A 23,231-nucleotide genomic window follows, 5' to 3' on the forward strand; every position below is an offset into this window, starting at 1 on the left:
TCCTTTGAAATCCATCTGACGTGTTGGCGGAGCCTCCGCCGTGTACCTAGCCTTGCAGAGCTAGAGAAAGGGGCTCTTATGCTCGGGGAGGTTGAGTCGTGCCCATAGGTGGCTTCCTGGGGTCACGCCCCCCGCCCCCCCCAGGATATAGGATGTGATCCTGGCCACCTGCCCGGGAGCCCGGTACTTAGCGGTCCCCAGGAAGGGCTGTTGACATGCGCCTGTCTCGGTGACCGTGGTGGGATCCTCTCTGCTTCATGGCTTCTTCCGTGGCTCAGGTCTCTTGGGGTTTCTTGGGAGCGCGACGGTCTTTCTGGGCTGTGGCAGGAGAGTGACGTCTGGAGCGTCTAGGTTTTTGGCAGAATCGGTCGCCGGGGTCAGACACCACTAGGAAGGAAAACCGTCTCAAATTCACCCCCCTCCCCCGTCTCCCACCCACTCGCGTGGAGTCCTCTTGAATGGTCACCAGCGACACGAAGAGGCACGGCCACTTCCGGTCGGCCGCGCCCCGTCGCGAAGAGTCCATTACGTTTATCGGCGGCCTCTGAGGTGTTATCCCTCCCATTGCTGGAGACGCCGTTAGGGAGAACAGTCTGCTGGTCGTCGGGAGGGACCCGAGTGTGCAGGGCCCCAGGGGGCCCCAGACGCCAGTCCGCGGGGCAGAAAGACACCCCCACCCACCCACCCACAGCAGCATGAGGAAAACGAAGACGGCGGAGGTTTCTTGGAGCCAGATGTTTTCAGTAGGTCCAGTGATCTGAGATTTTTTTGCCATTCCTATTTTTGTGTTTAAAATCATCCTTAAAGATGTTATATTTGGCAGCCGGGATCGTGGCTGCATTTTCTTGGAGCGGGTAGAAGGGGCGGCTTGGCTGGCGTGTGAGATAGGGAGGTCTGGGAGCTGCCCACACTCGATTCGAGAACTTCTTTACTCCGTTTTTTTAAAATGTCGCCATAAAATATTCGGACGGGCGTTTCACGCGCACTGCTCAGTAGGGCTGCTGCTGGCCTCACGGGACGCCGGCCTGGACGCTCAGCAAGGTGGCCCGGGATAAGGCAGCAGGGCCATTTGGGGTCAGACACTGCCTGTGGGGGCGTTCTTAACGGTCCCATTGGCATTTTGCCTTCTTTAAACCTTTTGATGAGTTTTGAGACCCTCCCCTCAGGTTCGCCCCCGTCCCCATGAACTGCTGACAAGGCGGTCTCTAGCTTATAGTTTATTATCTTTTTAAAACCAATGTTGAAGGTCTTAAATATCTTCCTGGGATTTTAAGCCCCACGTTTGGCCCGACAGTATCTCCTTGCCAGGGACCTTGTTAATATTCAGTCTTGACTTCTGGATCAGACTCCTCTGTGTGATTCCCGTAAATTAGCATCCGGCGCCTTAGAGGAAGGGCAGCACGAGGTGGAGCTGGGCGGAGCCAGGGAGAAACCCAGTCGTAAATGGCACGAGAGGCGCATGGCATCTTCGTGGCAGAATTTCACATTTTTCACTTGAATGACACGTGCGTGCAGTCACGGGTTAACAGAAGAGGTGATGACGAAAAGCCACAGTCAGGTCTTCCTCCTTATCCCCAGCACCCAGGAACAACTTTAGACAGTATTGGTGGACTTTCTGCTCAGAAGCATGAGGATTTTCCTCAGTCGTGCAGTCCCGCTGGCTTCCTTCTGCTGTGTTCGGTGTTTGATAGTTCCTCTGGGGTCTTCGTTGGTGACGTTTGTGATTTTTAAGCAGTGGACTTGCCTGGTCTCGCGCCCTCTGCCTTCCTCGGTGTCTGAATTCTTCTGCCTCCAGCCCCAACAGCATGTCGTCAGCTCGGCTGTGACCGCAGTGGCCAGGAGGTCCATCCCCAAGCTGTCTGCGGGTGAGGCTTCTGTTCCGCCGACCTCGAGGCCTCTCCCCCACGCCTCTCCCCCACGCCTCTCCCCCACGCCTCTCCCGGCCCCGTCCCTTTGACATCCTGGGAGGTCTCCCCGGCCTCCTCTTCTGGCCCCTGAGCTAAGTTCCTGCCGTAGCTGTCGGTTTTCACCTCTGAGCTCGATCTCGCCCTTCCCTCCCGCACAGCGTTCTGAACTTCCAGGAGTTTTCTGAGCTGGAGGGACGTTTCGCGTAGGCTCAGCTTTTCACCGAGCCACGCGATGACGCTGACGTGGGGTTGGCGGTTCTGAGTCTCTGGGTCTCTCCGGGGTCCCGTGCACGCAGGAGGCGGCCGAGTGGCCCGCGCGTACTGGGCGCCGTGTTGGGACGGGCGAGGCTGCGGTCCAGTCTGGTCCCAGGCGCAGAACGTCAGGGTGGCCTGGCCTGCTAGGTGTTCTTCTCAACACCAGAACTTCTCCCGACGAGATGTTTCTAAAACATTCTGTGTTGCCTTCCAGCCCGCACAGCATGCCCTGTTTTGTCCCCGCTGGAAAGCGTGGTGCCTTCCAGTCCGGGGTCCGTGGGTAGTGGATGCTCCGCCCTAAGCGATCTGGAGAGCTGTTCTTTTTCATTTTATCATCTTCTTTAATAATTTTTATTTTTGTCTGGGGCGGACTTCAAGGGACAGAGAGAAGGGAGAAACACGCCTTTCCTTAGCCGGTTTTCAGAACAAGTCCCGTGATTAGTCTTTCAGATCCTGTACCGAGTAGCGTGTCCTTGTTAGCTTAGTTATGTAACCACTGTTATTAAGTTTTTATAACCCTAGTTTCTTGGAGAATAACCAGAGTCAAACAGTCAAAGGCCTGCGTGGGAAGGGCACAGGGGCCATGCCTACCAGCGCCATGCCATCCAAAGGAGCGAACGGGTGCTCACTGGGCGTGAGGGTCCGATGATGAGTCAGGGGCACGAAAACTAACCAGCCAAAGCACGTAGCCCTGCGGACCCGGGAACTGAGGTTCCGCAGAGGTCCGGTCCCTTCTTCCGCAGACGTTCCCGGGGGCTGGTGGGCTCTTGCAGACGTGGAAAGCTCGGCGGTTCCTGCTCCGTGCCTCGGAGCTCGGGGCACTTTAGAGGCTTGGGCCAGTTAGGCGGGAGGACGAGGCGCTGCATCTGGTTCCTGGAGAAATTCGAGCTGAGCCGTTCAGACCTAGCGGTGGCTTGGCAGGTGGCCCCTTGGGTGAGGCATGTCCTCTGTGCCTTTCCCTCCGAGAAAGTTTGAATAGCCCAAATTCTTCAGAGCCCCTCTTCAGCCCTAGGATCCCCTAACGTAGCGTTCTTTAAGCGCTAGACTGCGATCGCTTTCCAGAAATGGAGGCGCTTTCCCGAGGTGGCCGGGAGGGCAGTGGGTGACAGGGCGGGAAGGGACGGCGCAGTGAGAACCGTGGTCCCAGGCGTGTGGCCCTCGGGCTGCACACAGTGGTCTGTGCGCCCCTGAGGCCTGTGGGGCCAGTGACCGGGCCGGAGCCGTGAATTCGGGGATTTCCCCGGTAAGGTCCTGGTGCTTCGTCGCGTGAAGGTGTGGGTGTGGCGTTTGGGGAAGGGTCAGGTGACAGCAGCGAAGGGCAGGGGTGCCAGGCCCCCTGCACGGCTGGCTTCCCCTCTGCACTGAGGACCCGTGTGGCTGCTGCCGCCAGCCCTGGCCGGGAGACGCAGAGGTCAGGGGCTCAGCTGTGGAGGCGGCACCCGGCCACCTCCCGGCTTCGTGGCCTTGGCCGATTGACCCGGCTGCCCTGTTGTCAGGTCAGAGGGATGATAGCACCTGGCAGGTGGTTGCTGGGATTCGATACGGTGTGGCACGCCATCGCCACCCACCACAGGTCATCCTGCGGTGTGGCTGTCGTTCACCGCAGACTGACCGCAACCCTCCCTGCCCAGTGTGCCTGGGGTCTGGTCGGAGCCCTGTGACTGTTCACCTGGCAGGGCTGAGGGGTGGGGAGGACGGAGCCTAGAGGGAGCTGGAGGAGGCAGACCCCGCCCGAGCCACTCCCCTTGGTTGACAGATGTGATGTCCAAAGGCAGGCCTGTCCCCCGTCTGCTCAAGGCCCCGCTAGGCGTTTCTCAGATGGCAGAGTCAGGAGTGGTGGCCTGTGGGCTCCGGCCTCATGCTCTGACTTTCTTACCTCCGAGTCAAGGTCAACGGAACCAGGTAAACGACTGAACTTCGGGCCTTTCCTTCTGAATAAAACCGAGAAACTTTTGGAAGCTGAAACGGCATCGTCTCCCGGTTCATCAAATTAAATCTCTGAAAGCACAGAATCTCCAAGAATTCATGCCCGAGCATCAGCCTTGGGAACCACATCAACAAGGCTTTAAAAGCGGGCATTCTTACAAATTTAGAATAAAAACAGCCGCGCGATCTGACCAACAGATGATGAGGCCCACATGTCCGCGTTCATTCTTGTGCCCTCGGCTCCTGGCTCCGCGGGCGTGGAGGACACCGAGTGATTGAGGGTGGCTCGTCCGTTCTCTGTCTCTGGTCCTGGGAGGCCCCCACCGAGAGAACCCAGACAGCACGCGCGTGTGTGACCAGCCGGGCAGGAAAGGCTCGGCTGAGGTGTTCATTAGGTAATGCTGGATTCAGATATTCACATTAGGAAAATGTATAACCTTGATCATAGCTTTTGTTTGTGCCAAACAAGTCATGAGTTTGATTGAAATGGTCATAAAATCTTAATGTTTCTGTAAACATGCTGGCCATATTGTTCCGCGGCGTTTTAAACCTGAGGAATTCTAATAGGTTGTAGAAGACGGTGAAAATAGGCTTTTTTTTTTCAAGATAAAAAGGCATAAAAACAGAGCTCTGGTGTTGAAAGCATTCGTTAATACTTTATACAAGATTTTATATCATTTTGATTTCTTTTGAGTTTCAAGTGGAAAAGAAAAACAATTATCGACTGATTGAAATTCCGTCGTAAAGTTCTTTTGCAAATCGCCTTGGCTGGATGGGAGCTCACAAACCACGGTAAATTGTCCAGAGGGAGTGAGATGGACCAGAAATAATAATGCAGGGACTTTGCGGGACCGAGGAAAGGGACTTGTAAGTTCAACATGGCGAAGCATCCACTGGCGTCTTTGGAAGGGCTTCAGGGGCCAGTGGGCTGAGGAGGAGGAGAGGACCCAGCCAGGGAAGCCGAGCTGGGGACACAGTGACCGCTGGCATGGCGATGACAGCTGGGACAGGAGGGGCCCAGGCGAGCAGCCAGGAAGGGGACACACAGAGCCATGGCTGAGCCCCGCCTGGACGAGGGGTCGCCTCTCTGAAGCTCAGAATGAAGGAAGGAGAGATAGATTCCGCAGCCGGTCCCTGGGTGCTGCGCGGGTTAGGGGTGCCCCGGAGCGCGCCTGCCCCTCGCACACGGCCTCCGCTTCCGGTGGCCTGGCCATTTCCGGAATTCCCGTGGGGTGGACGGGGAGGGAGCTTGCCAGCTCCAGGCCCCTTCGTGTGTGGGGTGCACGTGGCCATGCGGTGTTAGTCTGGGGCGTCCACAGCTTCGTGGCAGAGCAGAAGCCGGGGTCTGCTTCCGTCCCGCGAAAGCTCACCGGCCCGTGACGCCCCTCCGTTTCCGAACCACTTCCAGCAGGAGGCGCAGGGCGTTTTACGCGCCGCCAGGGACGAGCCAGGCGCACGACAGGCTGCGCGTCGGACACAGAGGTCGAGGGCGTGGGCTGACACGTGGGCTTGCGGGGCGAAGAGCTTCGCGAGTGCCTTCCCGGGGAGCACGTGTCATCACGGGCTCGCGTTGTCTGTGAAAGAAACGAAATCTGTTTGTGCCGCCGTCTCTGGTTGTCAGGCCCCCAGGCCCCGTCGTAAAGACGTCGTGGCAGGTCCCAGTGAAGTGCGTTTGGTGGAGTGTGGCCAGCGGGTACTTCTGAATTATTCATGGCATGGCGCAGGGTGCTCTTAGTGGCCGCAGGAAGACTTCCTGTTTACGATAAGTCAGGCTGTGGCATTTGCTTTGTGATGTTTAGAGGCTACATAGTATTTTAACGAAAGTGTAATGTTGAAGTTAGCTCCGGGCCTGATTTCAGAATGACTGGAAATGGAAGGTGGGGGAAGGGCGGGTTGTGACCGCTGAGTCACGCAGGGGCCGGCTGCTATTTGTAGGTCGCAGAGACGGATCTGGCCCGGCCGGTGCCGTCCCCAAACCCCTCTTTGCCAGGCCGGGGGTGACCACTTAGAAGGCACACGACCTCTCTGACAGCCGCCCTTGAGTGTCCAAATACAGAAATTGGAATTCCGGTGCGGTTTTGTTCCAACGCGAGGTACCTCCGCGAGAAACACGTCAAATACGTTTGCAGGGGCCGCCCCGGCCTCCTCCTGTGGGGTTCCCGGGGGCCTCCCTGCAGCTCCAGAAGGGAAGAGGGGTGATGGCAGAGTCGGGTCCTCCCGAGGAGCCGTTCTCCTCTGTTTTGCTTTAAAAAAAAAAAATCCTCGGTGGAGAGAGGCCAGGTGGAGAGGGGATGGCAAAGGTAACAAGGTGTTAGTGGCGGGGAAATCAGAGCGATGTTTAGATGACACAGAGTTGCCACCTCCTCCCAGAGATTACGGGTCGGGTCGGTCGTGAGCCGCGTGTTCTGCTACATTTGTGAAAGATCACAATGTTAGCTGCATGTCTGTCTTTGTCATCTTTTTACCTTATGTGACTGGTAAATTGTGATTAAGGCCTTTAGATTTTGAAGAGGTTACAGTTAAAAAAAAATTTCACCGTTTATCACTGGTTTGTTTGCTACTCATTGTTTTCACTGTCACAGTAAAATCTCACTTTGCATTCAGGAGAGCCGGGATTTCTGCTTCGTGCTCCCTGGTAGGGGAGGGATTGGTACAAGTCGGACCCAGCGGGCTCGTCACTTCTTACCTTCCTTTCACGGGGATAAAGTGGGCATCGTGTTGTCACGTTTGCCGTTTCAGCCATTTCGAGCGTGCGGTTCCGCGGCCCTAGGTAGGCTGACGTGGCTGTGCAGCCGTCACCCACATCCATCTGCGGGACTGTGCGTCACCCCCATGTTCCCCTGTCCCCACTGAGCGGAAGGAACGTCCACTTTGAAGGCACGGCTCACCCCTGCCGTGCTCGGGTTGGCGCTGTGGATTTCGAATCGCCGTACCTGTGAGTTAAAGGGGGTGATGACCACCATGGCCGGGCAGCTGCCCGCCCACCGGCCTGTACCCAGGAGCAGAGTCGGCCGCACGCCCCTAACTCACTAGAAGCAGGTGGGGCGTCTGGCGGTGCTGAGCTCGGCTGCAGCGGCCCGACTGAGGGATGCTTCTGTGAGCTCGTGGCGATTCACACAATTCACGGTTCTTCCCCTGGTTCAATTTATGCCCTGGAGCTGTAACGTGCTCAGAGCAGCTGTCTGCACGATGATGACAAGCCTGAGGACGGTCAGTAACCCGCCCGGGGCTTAGGTTCCTTATCTAGAAAGCAAAGTCGCCCATCCCCGTGAGCCCTACGGGCCTCTCCGGCCTGCCCCGTGGTTTGAGATACGTCTGTGATAGATGCCGTGAACTTCTAGGCTTTTAAGAAGGACGCAGGGGAAACTGAGAGGGTCTGGCAGCAGAGAGGAGACGAGGGAACACAAGGACGAAGGACACAAGACAGGAGCAAAGGGAGAGTAGACCCCAGAGAAAGAGCCGAAGCTGCCACCACAGACGGACAGGGGCCTCTGCCCGACGGGAGCGTTCGGTACCTGACAGGCTTCCCTGTCGCGTGCACAAAACCACGTTTAACAGAATAGACAGTGGACTCAGGCAGCAGCCCAGCCCGAGCTGACGGAGCCGTCCAGCCTCCTGGTTTGAGATGGCATGTCATCTTCTGTCCAGGCCCAGGGGGCAAGACTTGCACCCCTTCATGGCCGAGGAAAGGGGGCTGCAGGAGACCGCGGCGGGGTGCAGGGCCTCCGACGGTGGCACCGGTTCCCAGGCCCCCTCGTCCCCTCGGCTTCGCTGTCCTCGGTAATGATTCTTGAGGCGGTGCTCACGTGCGGTGACAGAGCCGCCCTCCCGCAGGCTCGGGAGGAGCGGGCGCGGACGCCCGACCCGGCCAAGCTCACGCCTGAAGCGATCCCTGGGGCCGAGGCGTCCAGAACGCTCGCTGGCCGAGCCGAGCATGTGTCCACACCTGCAGCTCCAGGGCGGGCAGGGGGAGAGATGCTCTGGAAAGATACAGCGGGTCAGAAATGCCCTCTGTCCCCCGCGTGAGACCAAGGATGCCAGTGGGCACCGCGGCGGTTTTCGTGCAGGAGCTAAAGGAATTGGCGGGGTTTCATTCCCGATCTTTAGTCACCGGCACATGACGGCCATGCAGGGCCAACTCAGCGACTGCCTGGTGGTGTCTTGTGTGCTGCAGCCGTTGTAAGAACACAACCTACAATGGGGTAAAATAACTAGAACCCGGACTCCCGAACTTCTGGTTCTAAGAAGTAACTTTCAGCCTTGGCCATCCAGTGGAGGATTACATTTTTAAGGTTTTTGCCCGTGACGGAAATTTCATAATCTCATAAACTTGCCTGTGAAGTGGGGAGACCTTTTACTTTGGTCAGGGGTCTTTAATCTGCCTTTGGTGTTGACGTTGAGTGACATTTATTCAATGGCTTTTGCCAGATGCTAGATTTTTCACAGAGACCCGCTCATAAAATCCTCTCGAAAATGCTAGGGTAGGTGGAGTCTAAGTGTCTCGTAGGGGTTTGTGCAGCCGTGGTGGGCAGGCTACGTTTTCCGGCTTTTCCTGCATGTTAATTAGAGAACGCCAAAGAAAGTTTCCTTTATCATTAGAACAATTTCTTGCACGGTTATACTCACACTAGTTCAAGCACATTATTCTATTTCAATCGTCACGGATCTAGAGAGAGTCAGTTATATATCGTTTAGGACTAGCACTATTTCCTCTGAAAGAGGACTTTTTTAAAAATTAAAAATTAAGCCACGCCGGGTCTTGTTTATTTTCGCTTTGACGCGGAGAAAGAATGTTGTAGGTGTAAGGAACAGCCTTGAGTGACACATAGAACTAAGTTGCTTCGAAGGTGGGCTAAGACCTGACCCAGAAAGCCCTCCCCTGCGCCAGCATTTGGGAGGAAATTCAAACATCTGGGCTAGAATGAAGCGCCATACGTGACAGAGGGCGCCGGTTTGCAAAAATGAGATAAGGTGTGTCTCGATACATTTTGACATAAGTTTAAGAAAGGCTTCATTTACTGACATGCTTGTCCCCACTCCAAGCTCCCCTCCCCCGCCGGTTACATCATCGTCCCGGGATGCCCGTGTGGTTCTGTGCGTTATGTTACTGTCACAGCAGTCTACTGGAGGAAGGGACACGTTGTGTCTGTGCACAGGTTTCAGGTTGGATCTGCCCATCTCCGTGGGAGCAGGGCCGTTGGGTCCCTCCCTGAGCCCCTGCCACTAGCTGTCCTCCTGTCTCTTGGTCTGGCCCCATATTCCGGCCGCCTCCTTCCAGCTGCTCCCTCTGTGCCCCGGTGGGAGGTGGGTGAGGAGCAGCCGGGGGCTGGTCTGTGTGGCGTAGACATCAGGCTCTTTCAGGAAGATCTTTCTTACAATGAACCCCGAGGGTTTGACTTTCCTGTGCCGTCCTGGGATGTCTCACAGTCACCTGACACTCCATGTTTTCCCAAATTGAACTGACTTCCCAATAAAGCAAACACAATTCCAAACACCCATTTATCTCCTTCCCAACTTCCCCGCGTGTGCCAGCTTTCCCAGCCTTTACCCATACAATGGCCGTGGCATCTCTCTGTCCCTACCCGCGCTGGCTGCGTCCACATGTCCACATCCGGTCCGAGCGAGTCAGAGCACTTCCGACCTAATCATCGGCTTCCTGCCTGGTGCCACGGCGCGTCCCAGTCTGCATCGCCTCGGCATCTTGCTGACATTCCTTTGACAGCCCTCTGCTTCCCAGGGAAAAAGCCTGGCCCAAGCCCAGCCAGGTCCGGTCCCCGTTCCCCGCTCTGCGACGCTTCAAGCTCTCCTCCTGCGTGTCCTGACATTTCCATCGTTCCTTTCACTGTACTCAGATAAACTTACTGACTATTATATTCGTTTTGCCTAAACTCGTACTTGGTTTTAGTGTCGTTTCTCGGTGGGCATCTCTTTTCCTTCTTTATCTCCCCGAAGACTCGTGGCGTATCCCCGTTAGGCTGAACGTTCCCCGGAGTGAAGGAGGCGCTTTTAATGTTGCCTTTGACGCAGGTTACGTTGGAGCCAGTGTTGAGCGAACACCTGGATCGTGCTCAAGCTCTTAAAACTTCCAGAGGCGATCGGGGTCTCATGTGTAGACATTCTGTTCGGCCACATTCCGTCGGTCAGAAACAAAAAAAGAAAAAAAGAAAAGAAACAAACAGCTGACGTCATTAGCAGTGAACACTTCCGATTCGCTCAGACGGTGTAATTCAGCGGGGACTTCAACACCGGTTCCCTTCGCTTCCGCCGTCGGAATTGACGACCGGGAGAAATCTGTTTGTGGAACAGCAGTATCGTGTTCAAAAACGTCTCGGCCTACCCACGAGCATTTAAAAAGAGAAAACGGGGAAGCAAGCGCCTTGCGGCAACGGCTGCTTTTCGCAAGCTCCCTGGTGTTGGAAGTGGGAGGCGCCCCCGCTGGGGACCCTCTCGCCGCGAGGCCGCGCGCGCGCGTGGATTAGGGCTGCCCTGCACCCGCGGGCCTCATCCTTCCGTCGACCTTCGTGGGACCGCGTGTGTTTATCTCCGTCTCACGGCTGCAGCTATTTCCGCCGGGAATTCTAGATCCGAAATATTTAAAATACTCGACTTCAAAGTCAGGGGCACCGCGCCAAGCGTGCGGCTTCTGAAGATAGAACGCCCTTGGCAGGGCACAGAGTCCAGGCCCGCTCGCTTAAACAGGATGCAGTGCGTCCTGGAGGCCCAGCGTGTTCACGTCCGCAGTCGGAAAAGAGAGCCTGGCCTGGAAGCGAACGCAGCAGGTTTGACCTCGTGCGCGGAGTGAACGTTCCCACGGGACCGTCCCACTTCAGCTCCGGCTCTGGCCGCAGTGCTGCGGGCGTGTCCTTGGCTCCGGGGGCTCCTGGGGGCACGTCCTCCATGCCGAGTGGGAGCTGACACCTAAAATGTTCACGGTCCCCCTGAGCTCAGCCTGGCTCGTGGCTGCAGGAAGATGGTGCGTGTTTGGATAGCTTGGGAGCAAAAATCGTAGGTTTCCCTGGCAAAATTGGGAGACTTTTTATTCCTTGGGCTGCGTTTTAAGTAACTCTTATGTAGTGGCCAAGCACGTTCGTGCTCACTCAGCATTATTGCCATTCTCGATGGCTGGCTCAGTGTTTGGCGGTTTGCAGACAAGGTTCTGCTCCTCGTAGACCCCCCCAAAAGATTTAGACTGGAGTGGGCTTAATACCAATTGGAACGATAGCACGACGTGAAATGTGGTTAGAATTTGTTCAAAAACGACCTTTGGCTAGAATCTCGTCCCATTCAGAACGAGAAATGCCTCCCCGTGTGCCAGTCTCTGACCCCAGAGGGGTTTACAATTTCACCTGCCCTTGCGGAGCCGAAAATGTGACAGTATGTAGGTCACGCCACCTGCACTGCCATAGCGGTAAGTGCTTGAGTGAACGACCAAGGGAAGAAAATACACGCGCACCCCAGGATTTTCCGTGGGTGAGGAGGGAGGCGTGTGTCACGTTCTGTGTCCCGAGCCGTGAGGACTCTAACTGCGGCATGGAGGCTTCACTCGGAGAGAAAAGGTGGGGCCGGGTGGAGGGTAAGCTGGGGGTGTGGACGTCGATCCCACGGATAGTGGTTTGCCGAACCCCATGGGAATGCACGAGATGGACTGCAGTGGGGAGCGACGTGAGTGGGAACCGGGCGGAGGCAGGTCTGGGAGAGCAGAGGACAGGCCGGACGTGGTGGCCGGTTGGGAGGGAGGGGAGAAGCCAGGATGGAAGCGGGAAGTGCGTGCGGTCAGCGTGAGTCAGGGAGAGGCCGTGGACGGAAAGCAGGTCAGCAGTCAGCAACTGGACAGCGGCCCCCTCACCAACCACAGAACGCCACACGGACCAGAAGGACAGGGCCGAGCAGGCGGGGGATGCACGTCGGGGTTCTGCAGCCGTGTGGACACGTTCCACAGGCCGTCTCGTACGGATTTCTAGGTGTGTGTCTACAAGGCCTTACGTCCGTGGCGAATTTACCTGGCTGTGTGTGGCCTGTGTCTCACATGGCCACGGCCCGATTAAAAAGTGGGGGGGGGGGGGTTGGTGTTGGGAGACCACCGATGGGCTGAAGACTTGGAAGGGTGTCGCCCCAGGAAGAGGCTAAGGGAGATAGAATCGTCTTCAAATTAATCATCTCCCAGTAGCTCTGTACTAAACGTTAATCATCAACTTTCATAGGTTATTACAGCCTCGCTCGAAGGGTTCTTAGTAACAGTAGTACGATTCGCCAAGCACGCTTTTTTAAAAATTTCAGAAATGTGTTTAGGATTATCAGAGAAACTATGAAGAGGCAAGAAGAAGAAAGGAAACGACTCTGTAAATACTGAAATGAAGTTGACGGTGCATTTATTTGGTTAATTGTCCAGAAAGGAAAGTCAAGTTCATTATTTTCGCAGAATGTTTTACAAGGTAGCCCCGCAGTCACTTCCTCCTGAGCCAGGTCTGTGACGTTCACGTTCACGTCCAGCTGAAGCGCCAAGCGCGATGACGTGATGTGGGAGTTCGGAGTCTGAGACGCTGTGGGTTTTGTCTTTTCATTTTCTCCCGTTCGGTGGCTGATGGCACATGACCTCTGACCTCCGCAGGTACGGCGTGAGCCCCGAGAACATCATCCTGTACGGCCAGAGCATCGGGACCGTCCCCACCGTGGACCTGGCCTCGCGGTACGAGTGCGCCGCGGTGATTCTGCACTCGCCCCTCACGTCCGGCCTGCGCGTGGCTTTTCCCGACACCAGGAAGACCTACTGCTTCGACGCCTTCCCCAGGTGAGCTCATGCCCGGGCGGCGGGCATCTCGTGACCCGAGTTCAGATCGCGGGCCGCCGTTAGTAAATATTGGTGGATGCAGCCGTCCGTCACACCGGGGCTGGTGACGTAGGGGTCGTGGAGGTGAGCATGACACGCACCAGCGGCAGACTTTGCCCTGTGGGCCTGACTCATCTGTAAAATCTCCCCGATGACTTGAGGACCTTGCTCGTACCGATAGCCAGGCTTCCTTGATTCAGCCGTACGTGCAGGATCCCAAGTACCCACCGATCCGGAAGGGACTTAGATAGAGTGCAGAATTCCGTCACCTCCTCAGATGGACGTGCACTGCCGAATCACGAGCAGCCGAATGCGGAGTGCGCGACGAGCTTGTCAGAGGGGGTCCACACACTCAGTTACAGACTGCAAGCGCCCATGGTCTCGAGGCTTCCCTTACATTTCCCATGCGACAGTACAGCTAGGGGCAAAAGGCGAAGTGAGCTCTTTGCAAGCCAGTCCCGTGCTTTGGTGACGGCCACAGGGACAGTGGAAGTGAAAGCCCCCCACGCAAGCCCAGGCCCCTGAGCCCTTCCCTTCATCCTGCCCTCCCACTCATGCCAGAAGACCTCACCCCGCGCACACAGGCCCGCACCCGCCCTGGGAAGCGTGTGGCCGCGGGCCGGGGGTCACCGTCAACTCCAGCCTCTGGTTTTTTCCAGTTCCCATGAACAGAAGGAAGGAAATCGCGCAACTGAGCTATAAATGCCAAAGCCACACACATGCACAGTGGCTTCTCGGACACCTCTGTGTGAAAATTCTCCTCGTTTTCAGTCTACTTCGAGGACGATATTTGTAATAAAAACTCTGCCCCCTAAACTTTCCCTGGGTATGCGGTAGCTGCGCAGTAGTCCGAGGTGGTTTGCTGCATGACTGGCTGGCTCATGCAGAAAAAGCCTCAGCAGAAACCATGTACAGTTTGGGGATTTTGATTGACCCGTGAATCGCTGTCATCTTCTGCCGGGCTGGAGGGACGGGCGGAAGACATCACTGGGTCACACAGATGTCTGTGACACAGACGGTCTCTTGTTCCGCAGGAAGAAGCCTGTTGCTAGCACCTTGGGTGAACTTCAGTTCTGAGCACTTGGCGCCAGAATTCAGTGAAATTGGGCTTCTTGGGAAATTCGAGCTAGCTGCAGATTTCTAGTGGCGTGGCCGGGAATGCTAAGTGGGGCTGGCGGACGTCTCAGATGTGGCCTCATTTATGCTGAATCGGGAACGAGAGGCCAGTTCGCTAGAAGGGAGATTCTCAGCCTGTCCGTGGGAAGCCATGCAAGGAGTTACCTTGGCAACAAAATGAATGGGTTTCTTCCCGACTCCTGAATGAGCAGGCGTCTTAAAATACAGCCCCGATAACTAATTGCAGCTTGTTAATGAATAGTAAACTAGCAACTAATCTCTACTGGGTGTGTCTGATCCTCCAGGCATCCGGCTGACCATTCTGTCAGTCTTCGAAACAGCCTCAAGAAGCTGGTCAAGTTACAGGAAACTGTAGTTCAGGAAACCGAGGCTTAGACTAAGTTAAGCATTTCGCTTAATTAAGGTTGGTGAGTGGAGACGGGGGGTGCGGGAAAGGAGGCCATTCCTCCCGTTCGGTCCCCTGAAGTAGCGACACGAGAGTCCAACCACGGTGACGGTCCTCGCTGACGGAACGTGGTAGAATATCTTCTAACCACGTCCGTCGCTACCAAACGCATTGCAGAGTTGTCTCGTGTCCCTCTTTGAATATTAAAAAACTATAAAGGCGTCCCGATGATCGTTTGCCGGTAGTTTATTTCCATTTACCTCTTTTTACATTTAGAATCAGACGGTGGCATTTAACTTGAGAAACACTTTCCAGGTCTTAGAGATTTTTTCTGAATCGTGCAGGGTAGAGCACAGCCCCTTCCACCTGCCAGTAAATGTATTTTTCAATGGACTATGATCGGATTCTTGCGTTCTTAGCAGAAGTCACTGTAAAATTAAATGCAGAGGAAACCTAAGTTTGTAAACAAAATGCATAATCTGCGTAATTGAAGGCTGCCACCGTGGCTCTGCCCTTCCTTGGCGGATGACAGGGCTGCTGAGGTTTTGCCACCCTCCCGGAGGTCTCGAAGTGGTTGGCAGCTTCCTGAGCGGTTCATACAGGCTGCGTGACAGTTGTTTGTAGATCGCTGGGGCGTGTGAGTGATGTCACAACTGCTTGTTATCGCCACAGCCTCGTCGGGCCTGTTACTTAGTGATCTCTCTGCGCTTCAGACCCCTCCTTGGTGAACAGGGACAGACTCTCCTCTCACGCTGGTGCCTCACTGAAGATTAAAGGAGGCTTCGCAGGCAAAGGGCAGGCTCCTGGCCGCGGTCAATGTTTAACAAATGTTAGCTATTACTTTTAGCGAAGAGATCCCTGTGGAGCCCCAGTTCGCTTCCCTTTGTAATGCTGATCAAATGCTGGATGGGAGGTCAGCCGTAAGAGCGACTTTGGTGGGGGACAGGCTGGGACAGGCTGGATGGAGATTTTGCCCTCTCTCCGTTCGCTCCCAGGTTAAGTGACCTCCTTGGGGAAGTGTACACACCCTGCCCAGCAAGGCTTAACATCTCTTGCATTCCTCTTGGGGAAATGTTTTCAGAGCCTGTAGCACATTCTTTTGAAGATCCTCAAATATTCCTCCTTGGAGGGTGGATTTGATTTTTGTAAACAGTCGGCAATCTCTCAGAATCAAGTGAAGGCATTACAGTAAGTTTTCAAGCTAAGTAGTAGAGTTTTTATCAAAAACGAGGCATTCGCTTTTACCCGGTGTGGTTTGTGAGAGTCTCGTTAATTGGCTGTGTAGACAGCTCTCAGAGGAGACTTCCCAAAACCCAGGGGCTGGGATTAAGTGCTCAGCTCTCAAGGGAGACATTCATCCAGCTACGCCGAGCTCCAGCCTGTTTATTGTTTTAAAAATCCTCTCTCAAAATTGTGGACATATCAGAAATATTAGATACCGGCTTGTTAGTCTGATGGCTTTTAGGAGTTCTGTTTTTAATAAAACACTTTTAACAAAAGCACAGTGGTCGAGTGCAATGCGGTATTCTCATCCGGATCCTGGAACAGAAAAAGGACATGGGTGAAAAAAACCAGTGACATCCACGTGAAGGCCGGAGCGCAGTTAACAGTGTGCCGACGTGGACTTCTTGATTTTGACAAAGGTCACCTGATAGTGGACAGTGGCGACCCCAGGGCAACTGGCTAGGGGTGTATAGGAACTCTGTATTATCTTTGCCCCGTTCCATAAATCTGAAATTATCCCAAAACGAAAAGCATTTTTAAAAAATGAATTACTAGAAAAATGGGGGCGGGAGGAGCCCCACAGTGTGACCGCCCTCGCCTGCGAGCCTGATTCAGTTAATTGTGACGTTATCTGTGAGCGTAACTAAAGGAGACCTTTCTCTCCCTGTCCCCGCCCGTTTGCAGCATTGACAAGATATCTAAAGTGACGTCTCCTGTGCTGGTCATTCACGGGACGGAGGATGAAGTCATCGATTTCTCCCACGGCCTGGCCATGTACGAGCGCTGTCCCCGAGCCGTGGAGCCCCTCTGGGTTGAAGGGGCCGGGCATAATGACATAGAGCTTTACGCACAGTACCTAGAAAGACTAAAACAATTCATATCTCACGAACTCCCTAATTCCTGAAGACGACTTGATTTTACCTCCTTTACTGTGAACGCAAGAGTCCTCTGTTCTGCACACGCTTTCACTGGGTGGCGGTAGCGGCGTGATAGCCACGAGGAACGAACTGCTCAGCCTGTCGGGTGTCCTGATCGGACCGCGGGGAAGGTCTCAGCCTTGCGTCTAGAGGTTTTCTACTAATTCACACAACCTGTTAACACTGGACCGTTGTGACGTACAGCTTCACTGCCTTGCAGGACTGGGGATGAGAGCCGAGGGCGGGGGCGGGGTTCTCGTGCTGTGTAAACAATACTCCCGTCTCTGTCTCTACCTAACCCATCACTTCCGACTGACTCATTCACGCGGGCCTCCACCCTCCCTCCCCTGCGTTCTCACTACGGGACAGCAGCTCTTTCGGCCACCGTATTCATGGGGTCAGTCCATTTGTGAAGCTGTGACAGACTAACCTGAAAACTATGCTGACGAAAATTCCTTTGTTAACTTTCGTTAACACGCCAATCTCTCCCCCAAACGTCGTCTGAAGGGTAAGTTACCAGAACTATCATAAAACAGCTTTATCAACCGAAACCATAGAATATAACTGGAATATTCTTAAACAAAAGGAAACTGGGTTTCTTTTTAAGTGTAAATTTATTACTAGTCAACAGAGTTTTCATATTTTGATTGTCTGGTTGCTCTAACAAAGAGCCTAACCGACTTTCCTTCTGTGAAGTCCTCCTTCTAGGCCTTTTTAAAGTCCTGTACATATTTGCGATCACATTGTGCATAGATTCTTAATGGGTAGTCGGTCGTCTTTTGTCAGAATACAACAATGAACTGCAAATTCCTTGTTTGTAATGTAAATGATTGGATACATTTTGTTAATATGTTTTTATTCCTATGTTTTGCTATTAAAAATTTTATAACATTTCCAAGACGAAAATACAAGTTTATGCTTTGAAAAATTTATGTAATTATGGTTTCACTAAACTCCTTCTCGTTCAGTTATTTGGGTTTTGACACTGGAGTTGCATCAAATGAGCATTGGAAATGTAAGATGCTTACAATCGCTACACTGCTCGTATTGGTTGGGGTTGGGGTCTGGAGGGTGTTTTTTTTTGAGGGGGGCGGTTTATTTAAAAAACTTTTTTTTTTTTTCTTTTTCAAATTTAAAGCCTTAAATGTACTGTAGGCCTCAGATCGTTGTGCAGCTGGGTTGCGGTCAGTCGCCAGGCCGTGTGCTGTTGCTCGGATGCGGCTCAGCGGCTGATTGAATAAAGGATGCATGGAGCAGACGTGTGGCTCGTGCCGTTTTTCCTTCATGTCGCCATCAAAGAAAAGAGCGAATAAAAAAACAACATTTTGCCTCCATTTGAGAGGAAACCCTTGGGGCTTACACACTTCACCACCTTTCTCAAGGCACATGCTTTTGTTCAGTAAGAGACCTTAGATTACTTCTGGAATAAGCCGAGGCATAAAACATGTCGCAGGACAGGGCAGATGGAACCCAAATAGAATAGGCAATGGATTCTGGGACGTGGACAACTCTCCCAGGCAAAAACAACTACCACCACCTAATAAAATGGGAGACTAAACCGGCCTCTTTTAATGGAAAACCCTATGATATCTTGGTAAACACAGAAAACATCTGATGGAATTCCATGTCCCATTCATGATTAAAAGCCAAATAAAACTCTTATTAAACTAGGAATAGAAGGAAATTTATATACAGAGAAATTATCTCAAAATAAGCATTGTAGTGAGCGGTTAAATGACAGGAGAATTAATCCATTTTAGATTGAGAATTAGCTGTAATGCCCACTTCCCTCGCTTCTGCTCAGAATTACACAAAGGACTCACAAGTGCAGCAGGGTCAGAAAAATAAAAAACGTGTTATGATGGGGAAAAAATGGATAAGTGTGTTCTAAAACATGATTATTGTGGTTGCATAACTCACGATTTGCCAAAAGATCATTCAAGTGTACATTTAAAACGGCTGATTTTAGGATACATAGATTATACCTTCATAAAACCCTTTTTAAAGAAATAGAAAGTAAACCAAACAATTATTCCCAGATAATGCAGAACACCTGAAAAAGAAGCCCAAAAGGCACTGGCGCGAAAAAGAGACTTTCTTTAGGTAAAGTTTGCAAACCACGAGACGCTGCCTCCGGCAAAGATGAAATATGTGCTTCCCCGCGACCCAGGGGAGGCTGTTTTTTAATAAAATTCCCACCCAAGTTCCCACTAAGGTCGACTACATAAATGAGGTGTCCGAATCGTTCGGTCCTGATTGGTCAGTATCTCGCCGTTGGTTGGTTGGTCGCTATGGAGCGCTTCCACTTGGACCGGGCAGGTGTCAGGCGGACAGAGGAAAGCAGGAACTCATTTACAACAGCTGACGCGGACCGCGTAAAGCGGCGCACAGGGTACCGGAAGTGGGCTGGCAGGGCGCCGGAAGTGGGCGGACAGAGCGCCGGAAGCGCGGGAAGGCCTCGAGTTCAGTCAGAGGTTCTCGCGGCCACCCAGACCGCGCGAGGGCCCCCCCCCGTCAGGACGCGGCCGCCAGACTCTCGTTAGCTATGCGATGCGGGACCGCGGTCGACCACCGGAGTCCACCTCCGCAGGTAAATTCTCCCCGGGAGTTCACGTCGGGCGACGCTCTTCTCGGGGTCCACCGCGTCTACAGTTTCTTACGCCGAAAAATTTAGCTAGGTCACTGGACACAAACATCAACATGTAAAACTCATCCTTATTTCTACAAATCAGTCAAAAGGTTTAAAGTTTAAAAAAGAAAGATGTCATTCATGACGGCGTTTAAAAGTCCCTGGAAAGACTCTCACCACGTGCAAGACACGTTCGGCGGGAAATTATTCGGTGTTGTCGAAAGACATTACAGACCTAAATTAGTGAGGACTATACCTTTTTTAAATATATATCTCTATATATGAAGGCTCATTATCTTCGATATATCCTTCCAGAATAAATCTCCAGGGTCAGTATGATTCTAGTCAAAAGCGCAACAGGTGTTTCTGTGTGGAACCTGGCAAGGTAATCCTAAAATTTGTACATACAGGAGAGTAGAGAATAGCCAGGGCGCCCGAAGGTGGGAAGGATGCAGAGATGTGATTGGCAGAGATAAAGAAGTCCAGGTGCGAAGTCTCGAGATTGAGAAGACTCGGCCCCTCCGGATGCCGGAGTCCGGAAGGGCTTTGCCGCCCCCGGTCTAGGTTAAGTGCCGCTTCAGTAATCTGAACTCGCCAGAACTTAGCTGTTAGGACCACTGCTTGAAACCATGAAGGAATCAATTTCAAGATCTGATTTATTAAAAATACGAAACCTGCACAGTAAAAAAAAATAATAGCGTCATCTAGAGACAGATGGGGGGGGGGACAACATTGTAAAGCATGTGGCAGATAGATAGTGTAAAAATGCACCTAATCAAACGGTGAGGCGCTATCAAAGAGCAGAGGACACGAAGAGACTACTCATAAGAGATTATTGTCTAATCATCACACATAGATTCAGTCAAATAGCATATCAAATAGAGATTTTGGTAATGAAATTCCATTTTAAACGATAAAGTTGATATGAATTTTTATTTGAAGAGGTGGTTCAATATTTATTTGAAGAGATTTTTGCCCATGATACTTAACAGCTTTCATCACATGGCTATATCAAATAGATTTAAATAATGAAATGCGATTTAAAATTATAAAGCTGGAATAAACCTTTAAAGCATATAACCCATTAGTGGTAAAGCTGTGGACAAATGGGCACTTTATACTGCTAATTTTACACACCGAACTGGTACGAACTGGGTAAAGTATGCTTTGAATCAAAGCCTGATCTAGCAATGTGGCTTCTAGGAATTTCTCCTTAGGAAATATTTAAGATTAGATGGGCTTATGTAGGATAATCACTCCTACAGTTAGTAAAAGTAAAAAGTTGCCAGCAATCTGAGTTTCCAGCAATAGAGATTGAGTTATTGTTGTGTTCATACAATGCATTACTCTGCAACCATGGTAAATGTTGCTATAGAATAATATGGAGCATCATGACAAGATTTTCAGGATACACTGTTAACTGATAAAACTGGCTACCAGATAGCTCGAGTGGTATGATTTCCCTTTTCACCCTGCCCCTCCACACATCCAAACCTGGACAAAGAGCTGGATGTGCAACAGTATTCACAGGTATACATCTCTGTGGTTGACGCGTAAACGCCTTGTCAGTAATTCTTGATAGAGACGAAAGCCAAACCCATCCACCAGGATTCGTGCGAAAGGCTATAAAACGTTATCAGTGAGATCTTCTGTTACTATCCAGGCGATCCCCAATTTACGAGTGTTCAATTCAGGATTTTTCAACTTTACAGTGGTGTGAAAGCAATATGCGTTTATAGAAACGTACTTTGAATTTTGATGTTTTCTCAGAGTAGCATATGTGGTATGGTACTCTCTCGTGATGCTGGGCAGTGGCAGTGAGCCCCAGCTCCCAGCCAGGCAGGCGATCACAAGGGCGAACAACCAGTGCTCTACAGTGTGCTCACTGTGTTAGGTGATTTTGCCCAACGGTGGGCTAATGCACATGTAAGGTAGGCTGGGCTAAGCTATGACGTTTGATAGTTTAGTTGTATTGAGTGCATTTTCGGCTTACAATATTCTCCCCTTGGGGGTTTGTCAGGACATAATCCCTTCATAAATTGAGGATTATCTATAATTTGTTCTGGAACCCCATCGGACAGCAGTTTCTCACTTCCCCAGAAAATGATGCTTGTACTGAGATCATCCTGGGTAGGTCTCACCCCCTCCAGTGCCGCCTCTTCCTCAGGCCTTCACACCAGGGCTGCTGCAGAGAAGACACAGCCCACTTCCTGCAGGAGCCCGGCTGTGTGGATTCCACAACGGAGGGCCCGGGACGTGACCCTGGGACCGGAGGCCTGGCCTGCCTTGTCCCTGTTCCTCCCTAGAAGGGGCAAAATGTGTGTAACATGAAGTTTACCTTTCCTCACCGATTTTACATGTATAGTTCGTTGGCGTTAAGTACCTTCCCATGGTTGTGCAGCCATCATCAGCATCCATCTCCAGAATATTTTCATCTTCCCAAACTGAAACTCTGTCCCATCAGACACTAACTCCCCTTCCCCCTCCCCTCATGCCCTGACAGCCACCATTCTACTTCCTGTCCTGTGACTCTGACTACGCTAGGTACCTCATCTAAGTGGAACCATATGGAATTTGTCCTTTCGTGACTGGCTTATTTCACTTAACAGAATGTCATCGAGGTTCATCCATGTTGTAACATTTTATTCCTTTTTAAGGCTGAGTAATTTTCTGTTGTTGCATGTACTCCATGTTGTTTATTCATCTGTGGATGGACATTTGGGTCGTTTCTACCTTTTGGCATGTGTGAATAATGCTGCTGTGATTATAGCTGTACAGTCATCCGTTGGAGACCCTGCTTTCAATTCTTTTGGATATATACCCAGAAGTGGAGTTGCCGGATGACATGTAATGCTATTTTTAATTTTGGGAGGAAACACCATACTTGATCTGTAATTCTTAACAGGAGTTGTGGAGTCTGTGGACCCTTTGAAATTGCATGGAATAGGATGTCTGTATCTATAGGTATTTTTGAGGGGAGAAGGTCCACAGTTTCAGCAGATTAAGTGTCAGTGATTATGAAAGATTAAAAACAGCTAGATAATATCTGCAGGTTCTTTTAAAACCAGTATTTTCGGATGCTGAAAAATGTGAGTGCAGATTTTGGAGGTTAAGGACTTGGATTTATTCTGTGGGCGAGTCCGGGAAGGGGGATGGGGAGCGGGTTGTCAGACCGCCCTGCAGAAGGAGGGGAACTCTGGACGTGCAGGAGCCAGTGCAGACGCGTTTACAGGCCCCGGAGGGGGCGAGCCTTGGGTGTGTGGAGAGCAAGCCTGGCTGTGAGTTTCTGTGCCATGGCAACCATGCGACCTTGGGCAGATCTCTTAACTGCTCTGAGCCCGTTCTTTGTCTAAAATGATGGTAATACCTGCTGCACAGTCACATGTGAATCAGATGAAATTCGTAGGTAAAAATGCTTTGCAAAGGTAATGGGGATGTGGACCCACTCATTAAGCGGGTGGCCAAGGTCTGGGTTTAGAACAAAACAGAAAACACCTTGTAAACTCCAGGTGAAAACCGTCTAAGCTGTGGCTGCCCTCACTATGTGGTTAATAATTACTCTGCTGCTAAATGATTTGCCATTTGGCTGGTCCCAGCTTGTTCCTACCTGGCCCTGCCTGGCTCTGTCTGGCTGTGGCTGGAGATGTGCCCAGGGGCTTCCAGACGCACAGATACTGTCTCCTGTCTGAATTCCCCCCAGGTCTCCCATCTCTGGGTTTCCAGGTGCCCCGCAGGTGGGCCTGTGAGGGCCCACACGGTGCTCCTGAGCCCACCCAGAACTTCTGAGATGAGACTTGGCATGGGCCAGGTTCTCTGGGATGGAGGAGACCTAGGCGAGTGGAGAGGTGGGTCCTCTCTACGCTGATGTCTCAACAAGGGTGGAGAGAGCCCGCTCTGAGGAGAGCAGCAGAGGGTGTCCACAGCAGGGAGGGGAACTTCAACAGAAGATGCCCATTTAAAACACGCTTTAAATTTTCAAAATGTATCCAAAACAGTGTAGTGGACAAAACATTTTTACAGTTTA

The 23,231-nt window shown here is 52.2% G+C and overlaps 1 protein-coding gene across 4 annotated transcripts in view; it reads left to right on the forward strand.

Moving 5' to 3' along the window:
- The window catches only part of ARNT2 (aryl hydrocarbon receptor nuclear translocator 2), a 74,759-nt gene extending 56,923 nt beyond the window's left edge, over positions 1–17,836 (forward strand). For all 4 annotated transcript variants that reach the window (XM_023520069.1, XM_023520071.1, XM_023520070.1 and 1 more), the window contains 2 exons: positions 12,697–12,876; positions 16,346–17,836. In XM_023520069.1, the coding sequence (XP_023375837.1) occupies positions 12,697–12,876; positions 16,346–16,565 (400 nt within the window). In that variant the 3' untranslated portion in view covers positions 16,566–17,836. The remainder of the gene's footprint in view (positions 1–12,696; positions 12,877–16,345) is intronic.
- Positions 17,837–23,231: the final 5,395 nt, after the last annotated feature.

Source organism: Pteropus vampyrus, unplaced genomic scaffold (assembly GCF_000151845.1).
Source record: "Pteropus vampyrus isolate Shadow unplaced genomic scaffold, Pvam_2.0 Scaffold245, whole genome shotgun sequence".
Taxonomy (NCBI): domain Eukaryota; kingdom Metazoa; phylum Chordata; class Mammalia; order Chiroptera; family Pteropodidae; genus Pteropus; species Pteropus vampyrus.